Source organism: Oryzias melastigma, linkage group LG2 (genome assembly GCF_002922805.2).
Source record: "Oryzias melastigma strain HK-1 linkage group LG2, ASM292280v2, whole genome shotgun sequence".
Classification (NCBI taxonomy): Eukaryota; Metazoa; Chordata; class Actinopteri; order Beloniformes; family Adrianichthyidae; genus Oryzias; species Oryzias melastigma.
In genome coordinates this window covers 4,128,528-4,139,068 of record NC_050513.1, presented here as the reverse complement: position 1 = coordinate 4,139,068, position 10,541 = coordinate 4,128,528, and the positions used below count along the sequence as shown (strand labels likewise).

The 10,541-nt window shown below is 34.8% G+C and overlaps 1 protein-coding gene across 3 annotated transcripts in view; it reads left to right on the top strand.

Annotated features, from left to right (window-relative positions):
* LOC112160059 (interleukin-1 receptor accessory protein-like 1-B) overlaps window positions 1-10,541 on the top strand; it is a gene marked incomplete in the record, with an annotated part of 393,180 nt that overhangs the window by 375,693 nt on the left and 6,946 nt on the right. For 2 of the 3 annotated variants that reach the window (XM_024294395.2, XM_036215438.1), the window contains 2 exon segments: window positions 3,448-3,618; window positions 9,538-9,582. In XM_024294395.2, the coding sequence (XP_024150163.1) occupies window positions 3,448-3,618; window positions 9,538-9,582 (216 nt within the window). 3 annotated transcript variants of the gene reach the window in all.

The window sequence follows — 10,541 nt, the reverse complement described above, 5'->3', positions numbered from 1 at the left end:
AACCCCGTAGATGTATTCAAGTGTATCATCAGTTATTCACGTTATAAACTGATCAATCAGCTGCTTCAGTAAAGGGGGCGGTCTCATGTCCAACGTTCAAATCCGTTCAAATCCAGCTTTCAAGTAGTGGGGGGGGGGGGTCTTCCAATAAGCTCACTCCTGGTTGGTGAGAGTGGTTGCCATAGAAATGTAGACTCGGACAAATCACTGCTAACATATATCGTCTGGCTCCAACATGGAGAAAAAAAATGATGACTGAATTGACTTTGGAGCCGGCAGTAGACCTACGACAGGGGTGTCAAAATCCAGAACACACCTTAGGTCACGGGCCGAACGGGATAAAAATGTATTGAATACTTTAATACTAAATTTTTAAACTGATAGCTGAAGATGCTGAAATTGATTGCTAAAAACACTGAAGCTAATAGCTGAAAATGCTGAAGCTAATAGCTAGCTAAAATATGAGCTAAATACCAAATTAGCCTAAAAAAAGGTTAGCCAAAACAGTTAGCATGTCACTGAAAAAATAGCTAAACTTCAAAATATCATAAAAAACTGAAAAAAACCTAAATGTAGCTGAAAAATAGCTAAACTTCAAAATAGTCTAAAAAAGCCAAAATAGTCCAAAAAGCTATTAAACTTTAAAACTGTAACTTTTTAACAAAATTATGAATAATAAAAAGGCAGGAAATACATTTAAATATTTTACTCTCCATAAAAATACATGATGTCAAAATTTTACAAGTTAGAAATAAGCCAACAAATATAATACCAATAAAATAAAATGATCTGGAGGGCCGGATAGAATAACTGGATTCGGCCCCCGGGCCTGGACTTTGACACGTGTACTCTATGGTCATTCAGTCCAGATGTCAGATACAGTCAATGCTCATACGTGATCAAACCTTATCCAGAAACACACAAGTTAGGAGCGTGACTGCTGTAGGGATGCCAATCTAGAGGTAAAGATTTGATGGACTCATCTCACTGTAAAGGCCACGCCCCCTCAGGGGCGCCGAAAAGGGGGGTGGCTCATTCTAGGGGCCCAGACTGAGGGGGCCCACAAAGGCCCATAATGCCAGTTTGCCTCTGTGTTAGGGGCCTATAATTTTTTTTTTTTGATGGGGCCCAAAATCTCTAGTGGCGCCCCCTTAGGACAAAATAAATAAATAAGATCAAGAGATGACGTCCCAGAAATACGAGTATTTTCTCATAATTTTACAACTTTATTCGTGTAAATTGCATTTTTTTTTAATAGTTTTACAACTTTAGTCTTATAAATATTTACCTTTTTTCCTTTTAATGTTTCATCTTTATTTTAATATCTTATTTGTATAAATTAAACAACTTTACTCACATAAAAAATCACTTTTTACAAATAATTTTACAACTTGTAATTTTTGCTTTTTTCTAATAATTTTATTACTTTTTTTCCCGTAAAACTACAATTTTAGAAAAAATAATTTTACAACTTTATTCTCCTAAAACTATAATTTTGACTATTTTTAAACCTTATTCTCAAAAAATTACAATTTTTTTAAAATGGAATTACTTTAGTCTTGTAAATCTTGTCTTTTTTCTTATAATTTAACAGCTTTAATCTCATAAAAAGTGCTTTGCAAAAGATTTTTACAACTTTATTCTTGTAATTTTATTTTCTGAAAATTTTATGACTTTATTAATGTAAAATTATGGCTTTAAAATATTTTTACAACTTTACTCTCCTAAATTTTTGCCTTTTTTCGTATATTTTATTGCATTATTTCCGTAAAATGGTGACATTTTTCTAATAAAACATGTCTTTTTTCTCGTCTAATGATGACTTCTTTAAATAATTTTACGACTTGATTGTCCTGAATCTTTTCCGTTTTTTTTTTATTCAGAATTACAACTTTCTTTTTCTAAAATTAATTTTTTTTCTCATTTTACATCTTTTTTTTAATAATAAATACATAATAATAAATAATTTTTATAAAATTACACTTTATAAAACATTTTTAGGACTTTTCTTTTCTCCCCCTTAGGAGAAAGAAAAACCTTCCAGTGAAGTTTCCTTTTCTTTTCTTTTTTTCGTAGTGGTTGTTACGACTTTTTTGTGAACTCAAACCCTGGTGGATAATCGGTGAACTGCTTTTGGTTTTACATGAGCTTCAACCAGGAAGTCAGTGCTGTTCTCCAGCTGCAGCAGCATTCCGATTGCCTCATACCGAAATAATGTTCGATAAATTTGGATGTTTCTCTGTAAAAGAACTAAAAAAGGACTCTCTTCCATCTTCTCGTAAACCTGGTTTTATGTGAACTCATGGCGGACGCATCAGGTAATGAATTATCTGGCGGTCAAAGTGAATTCTGCTTGTAGTAAATGGATAAATGGAAGCTTGGAGAGTCTTTTTTTATTTGACTTGTTTTTGCTGCGGCGGCGTTTTCACAAAGTGCCCGTTTCATTGGAAACATTAATGATCAGAAAGACCCGGGCCAGTCCGCCGGCGTTGGCGGCGCCGCAGACGGAGTTCTCGGGGTTATCTCAGAGGGAGGAGCCAGGAAATCTTCCGTCACTGCTCACGTGGGGTCTCCGTTGTTTCACGTTTGTCGTGGCGTGGCGAGGGTGAGGTGCCCAGAGGTCGGCGTGATGGAGGCGTCTCCATGGCGTCCAGCGCGTCCTGCTCAATTTCTCAACTCATTACATACGTTTATATTTACTGAAATGACTTTAATGTGTAATTAATTAAAAGAGCTGCCAGTAAAGAAAATACACTTCCAACACGCTTACGTTCATTTTAAGGCATAATAGTGATAAACATTTTGTTGATATTTTTAAGCATAGATTATATATTGTAACTATGGAAAAATCTAGAAATTGAGCTAAAAAGCGTAAAATGAGCTTATGTTGTGTCTTGAAAGTGTGAAAATGGTAAATCAGTGACATTAAAATAAAAAAAACACTTTATTCTTTAAAATTTTTAATATAATTTTACAGCTTTATTCTCAGAAAATTACTATTTTTTTAAATAAAATTGTACAACTTTATTTTAATAAAATTACTTTTTAAAAATTAAATTTACAACTTCATACTTGTACATTTTTGTTTTTTTTCTCTTAAAATAAAAATTTTATTTTCCTAAAATTACAACTTTTTTTTTTTTATAATTGGTTGTAAATCTATTTTTTTTATGTTGTCCCTAATACTCCTGTTAAAATAAAAATCCAGAGATGTTTTTTTTTAATAAAATAAATTGCTTTCAAATTTAAACATTGGTTTTCACAGCAGTGTGGTCGCTGCACTGCTGCCACCTGGTGGTGAAATATAGAACTGCTATTTTTGGTTCTCCTGCTAGCGGCACTGGCGGCCATATTTATTTTATTATTTATGGTTTTAAGGGTTATAACCATACTGTTTGTATGTGTGGCCACACCTTTATAAGTTTTTCACGTTTTTCGTGTCGACAGACAACAAGGACTACGACGCCTATCTGTCCTACACTAAAGTGGACCCGGACCAGTGGAGCCAGGAGACCAGGGAGGAGGAGCGCTTTGCCCTGGAAATCCTCCCCGACGTGCTGGAGAAGCATTATGGGTATAAACTCTTCATTCCAGACAGGGACTTGATCCCCACAGGAAGTAAGCTCTCTCTCTCGCGGCCGTGTGCAGTTGTGTCCAGTGTTGTGTGGCTTGGTGTTGTTGCTCGTGTCGTGGTGCCGCCGTGTTTGTTGACTTGTTTACTGCATTTCTGTTGTGGCATCACTCAGACCCCCCCTCCCCCCATCAGATGAGTTCTAACCTCCAGTGGATCAGTTTGATGTGTATAAAATATTTCATCTAAATTCAGGAACTGAAGCGTTTTGTCGCATAAATGCTGAAATCTTTCAATAATATTGTGTAGTTACATTTTTGTAAATAAGAAATATTTCCATTAATTCAGATATTTACAATAAGTTATAAGGACACAGAAAAAGGAGAGGAAATATTTGGTTTGTACACCAATGCATGAAAAATATAATCATAAAAAAAAATAATAAAATAGACTCACTAAAAGACTTATTTGTGAAACCTATGATGAAGTAACTGATTACAATGCGCTCTTATAATGGAACACAATATTGTTTTTTGTTGCAATTTCTCTCAGACTATTGCCTCATAAATGTATCTACTAATACAATTTTATATTTCAATAATGTCAACTTTTTTCTCATAATTTAACAAATTTATTTTCCTAAAATTGAAATTTTTTTCTTATAATTTTACAACTTTATTTATGTAAAATTATGACTTTTTTCTTATAGCTTTATGACTTTATTCATGTAAAATTACAACTTTTTGCCTTTTTTATTATAATTTTTTAGACCTTATTCTCGAGAAATTGCACAATTTATACAAAAATGATGTTATTACGTTATATAAATGTATGCCTTCTTTTCTTTTAATGTTACAACTTTATTCTATAAAACAGCCTTATTCTCATAAAATTACTTTTATAAAATACTTTCTGCTCTTGAGAATTTAGCTTTTCTTTCTCTTAATGCTTATTGTTCCAAAATTTAATTTTTTTTTGATAATTTAATGCCAATTTTCGTAAAATTGAGACTTTTTTTTTATTTATTTTATGACTCAAATCTCCTAATTTTTTCCCTTTTTCGTAGAACTTTACAACATTTTTGACCTAAAATAACATTTTCTAATAATTTAACAACCTTATTTTCATAAAATTGCACAATTTAAAAAAAAAATAGTAATTTTACTACTTTATTCTTCTTCAAATTTGATCCTTTTTTGCTTTTCTTTAATGTTACATCTTTCGTTTTTGAGAATTTAGACGTCAAAATGTGGAGAAAAGTCTCTTCAGTATTTACTCCTTGAAATAAGGGTTTGCTTAAAGAAATGCTCAGCGCAAAAAAACACCCAAAATTATAGTTTTTATCTGCAATTTCCACTTGTGCCACTAGAGGTCACTACAAGAGCCTCTGCATCAGGATCAACACATTTTCCACAGTAGAAGAAGAATAATAGTTACTGTATTCCCTCAGAACAGTTCTTCTTAAATGTTGACTTATTCCCTGGTCGTGTTTTGACCACTTTTGTTCAGCCGTTATGCATAATATTTGTTATAAACATTGTTTTTCTGTGGCTGCGGGCCACAACTTGATTCATCTTATTCATATTCCGCCTCAAAGGTTCGTTATGTTTTGCTAGTCGGGAGGAGAAACGTCAGAACGCTGGCGAGCTTTTTCAGGTTTTTATTTACTGTATAGAAAGTTGGAGGAGGATGAAGAATAAAAATGAATTTTTGAAGCAGCCCTTTAGGAACACTGCAAATAGAAATCAGATTTTGTGAGTTTTAGGGGATTTTATTTGGTAATAAAGAGGAAAAGGGTTCAAAAATTGTTGTTTTTAATCGACAAACGGTAAAAATCTACCTACTAATATATGAAAACATCCTGTTATCATGTTTGTACTTTTAGTCTGAATGAAAAGGTTACATAAAAAGATGTCTTTTAATAAGAAAATAAATCAGTTTTAATAATAAATAAGAATACTTTCTGTTAAAGACCAATTTATCTGTTTGTATCCACTTTATTGTCCTGCATCTCTTGCCGTGGACGTCCGCACTATAACCTGATCCAGCTGCACACATGCATGCCGCTTCGTCAGCTGCACCGTCTCTTTATGCATGGATGTTAGCGCATGTTTTACTGCAGTCACTTCCTAATGGAGCCTCTTGCCATGCCCCGTGCTCATCTTTGATTAACTCATCACGCAGATGAGTTTGATGATATCATTACGCTATTAGCCTCCATGTGGGTTCCCGCATCTGCCTGCCTCAGCGCACGCACACACACACCATCACTAATTCTGCCGGCGCGGCGCCGAGGTGACGAACCGAACCCCTCGCTGTGATTTTGTGCTCCATGCTGGGGGACCGTTGTAATATGGGAAGAAATGGCATAAAAATGCAAGGATTGAAAGGAGTCAAAGGCACACCTGTCACATTTGCAGCTGGGTGTGCTGTGCGTGAGCGTTCAGCTCCCAAAGAAAAATGTATTTACAACTCAACAATTGATATCAAGCAAATCCTGAGCTAAAGATGAACAGAATTTGTCCTTTTCAGCATAACCTCAACAGTCCTGTTGGGAAACGCGTCAGCTATGGGGTAAGAAAGCTGTCAAAATACAAACCTAGGAACTTTGTGCAAAGCTAGGCCAAAAAAAAGGAACACAACATTTATTTTTTACGTTTAACGTTGGTTTTAAATAGGATTTGGTCTGACTACGACCTTTCTTTGCCTTGATCCAAAAATGTTCTTTGTTAAAATACTATCAAAAGTACATCCTGGGGTCACAAAGTATTGATTGAAAAAAGTGTGCATTCATGTAAAGGTTACTGTCTATTAATCTGAGATAAAGTAGACCATACTAGACTAGAGTACAATAGACTAAAGTAGACTACACTAGACTACACTAGACCAGAGTATATTAGCCTAAAGAAAACTAGACTGGAGTACAATAGACTAAAGTAGACTACACTAGAGTAGACTAGAGTTTACTAGACTAAAGTAGACAACACTAGACTAGAGTATACTAGACTAGAGTAGACTAAAGTATACTAGAAAAAAGTAGGCCACACTAGAGTATACTAGACTAGAGTAAACTAGAGTATACTAGACTAAAATAGACTACACTAGACTAGAGTATATTAGACTAAAGAAAACTAGACTAGAGTACACTAGACTAACGTAGACTACACTAGACTAAAGTATATTAGTCTAAAGAAAACTAGACTAGAGTACAATAGACTAAAGTAGACTACACTAGACTAGGCTAGAGTATACTAAACTACAGTATACTAGGCTAGAGTAGACTAGAGTTTACTAGACTAAGGTAGACTAAACTAGACTAGAGTATACTAGACTAGAGTAGACTAAAGTATGCTAGAAAAAAGTAGACTACACTAGACTAGAGTATACTAGACTAGAGTAGACTTGAGTTTACTAGACTAAAGTAGACTACACTAGACTAGAGTATACAATACTAGAATAGACTAAAGTATGCTAGACAAAAGTAGACTACACTAGACTACAGTAGACTAAAGTATTCTAGACAAAAGTAGACTACACTAGACTACAGTAGACTAAAGTATGCTAGACAAAAGTAGACTACACTAGACTAGAGTAGACTAGAGTATACTAGAAAAAAATAGGCCACACTAGACTAGAGTATACTAGACTAGAGTAGACTAAAGTATGCTAGACAAAAGTAGACTACACTAGACTAGAGTAGACTAAAGTATACTAGAAAAAAATAGGCCACACTAGACTAGAGTATACTAGACTAGAGTAGACTAAAGTATGCTAGACAAAAGTAGACTACACTAGACTAGAGTAGACTAAAGTATACTAGAAAAAAATAGGCCACACTAGACTAGAGTATACTAGACTAGAGTAGACTAAAGTATGCTAGACAAAAGTAGACTACACTAGACTAGAGTAGACTAGAGTATACTAGAAAAAAGTAGGCCACACTAGAGTATACTAGACTAGAGTAAACTAGAGTATACTAGACTAAAATAGACTACACTAGACTAGAGTATATTAGACTAAAGAAAACTAGACTAGAGTACACTAGACTAACGTAGACTACACTAGACTAAAGTATATTAGTCTAAAGAAAACTAGACTAGAGTACAATAGACTAAAGTAGACTACACTAGACTAGGCTAGAGTATACTAAACTACAGTATACTAGGCTAGAGTAGACTAGAGTTTACTAGACTAAGGTAGACTAAACTAGACTAGAGTATACTAGACTAGAGTAGACTAAAGTATGCTAGAAAAAAGTAGACTACACTAGACTAGAGTATACTAGACTAGAGTAGACTTGAGTTTACTAGACTAAAGTAGACTACACTAGACTAGAGTATACTAGACTAGAGTAGACTTGAGTTTACTAGACTAAAGTAGACTACACTAGACTAGAGTATACAATAATAGAATATACTAAAGTATGCTGGACAAAAGTAGACTACACTAGACTACAGTAGACTAAAGTATTCTAGACAAAAGTAGACTACACTAGACTAGAGTAGACTAGACTAGAGTAGACCAGGCTAGAGTAGACTAGAGTAAGCTAGAGTATACACGTAGACTACACTAGATTAGAGTATACTAGACTAGAATAAACTAGAGTATTTTAGACTAAAGTAGACTAGGCTAGAGTAGACTAGAGTAAACTCGAATATACTAAACTAAAGTAGACTACACTAGACTAGAGTATACTAGACTAGAATAGACTTAAGTATGCTAGACAAAAGTAGACTACACTAGACTAGAGTAGACTAAAGTATACTAGAAAAAAATAGGCCACACTAGACTAGAGTATACTAGACTAGAGTAGACTAAAGTATGCTAGACAAAAGTAGACTACACTAGACTAGAGTATACTAGACTAGAGTAGACCAGGCTAGAGTAGACTAGAGTAAGCTAGAGTATACAAGACTAAAGTAGACTACACTAGATTAGAGTATACTAGACTAAGTAGACTACACTAGAGTATACTAGACTAAGTAGACTAGGCTAGAGTAGACTAGAGTAAGCTCGAATATACTAGAATAAAGTAGACTACACTAGAATAGAGTAGACTGGGCTAGGGTATACTAGACTAAAGTATACTAGAATAAACTACACTAGGCTAGAGTAGACAAGAGTATACTCGACGAGTATAGTAGAGTATAGTAGACTAGACTAGAGTAGACTAGATTAGACTTGGCTTGAGTAGACTAAACTAGAGAGGAGAACTGTATTAATACCACAGTCGAAAAAGTAACATGTTACCATAGCTCTAACAATTTGTATTCAAAAGAATGAAGTCATATCTAAAACAAGGAAAATTCGTATCTCAAAACTGTGAAAATGTGTTTTTAAAACAGTAAAAAGTCATATCTAAAATAAAGAAAAGTCAAATTCAAAACAAAAAAAGTCTTAGCCAAAGCATACAGTTTGTATCCGAAACGACAAAAAGTCAAACTCAAAACAAAGACAATTTATATCTAAAACAAAGAAGTCGTATGCAAAACTAGAACAAGTTGAAGAACCAAGTTGTATTGCAGACTAGAGAAAATTAGAATCTCAAAACAGTGAAAATATTTTTTCAAAGACTAAAAAGGCTTATCTAAAACAAAGAAAAGTTGTATTCAAAACTGACACGTCAAAAATAAAAGCAAATGTTCTATTCATTGTGCACAGACCTTCATCTATAACAAACGATTCATTTTGACAGTCTTCTTACCCAGTAGTCAGCCCTCAGTTTCTGCTGAACTCTTCACACAAAGTCTTTCCTGCTGCTTTTTTATGCTCCATGTCCCATATTAAACTGGAATAAACTGGTCAGCACGGTAATCATCCCGCAGTTGCCAGTACGACCATGAGTGGACAAACACAGTTTATGCCAGAGAACGTCCCCAAAAAAAAAAAAAAACAACTGTTTTAACAGCAAGTAAATGTTCTGCCAATCTTCTGATCCCACTTTGAATGTAAATATCTATGTTTAGGTTTCACCAATGATCATTTCCAGGATGACACCAGACTGCTTAGAGGTACTTCTTCCCCAGATTCTTGTCTTACTGTGTTTAAACACCCCCCCATGCAGATGTGATGATACGGTCCATCCATCGGCACATGTTTGTATCTAGTTTAGGAAACAGGAAGTTCCTTTCACCGTCTTTCAACTACCATAACCGTTTACCCAATTTAAACCAAAAGTAGACAAACATGTCCTGCAGGAGCAGATCTAAAAATGGGAGCTGAACTTTGGTGGTTTCCATGGAATCTCTGCCTCCTGAGAGATGAAATTGAGTTGTCAGGTTGCTGTGCAAACGTTGTTTTGTGTTTTGGTGGCCGCCTCAGGGATCGGGACGCTCCAAGTCACCAGTGACGACTGTTGATAGAATTCTGTTGATAGTCATGCAAAACACTAACATGGAGATATTTCTGCTTAAGGGGCCGATGGAGATGTTTTTAAGCAAGGCAGCGTCCCAAGAGTATTGACTGTTTTATTAGTTCATATTCTGCGCACACAGCGAAACTAGGAGCTCACGGAGAAGCAAAAACATTACCCACCAGAGGAACACGGTCATGAGCCCACAAATGTGGCGCCAAAAATATCAGAACACCACTATCTAAACCTTTGAGGGTCCAACACGGCTCTTCTTAGATGAGCTCTGAAAGGGACTATTTTCTCATTTTCTGAAGAAGCAAATGTAGAAAATTTGTGTTCTTTTTTTCATACTTGATAAAATAAAATAAAAAAAGTTTTAAAAAAAGTTCTAAAGATGAAGGTAGGGACAGTAATATCTCAAAATTCCAGTTGTTACCGCCCTCTGCAACACCTGTTCAAGTCTATGGAAATGTGGGTTTTAGGCTATTTTAGGCTAGGTTCAAAGCTATCGCAAACCTAATCAGACTTTTTAAGTATCAACAATTTAAAAAATTGATCATGAAGTTAATAATTGCGGTTTATGCCCAACTGGATTTCATATATCGGAATAGAGCTGTG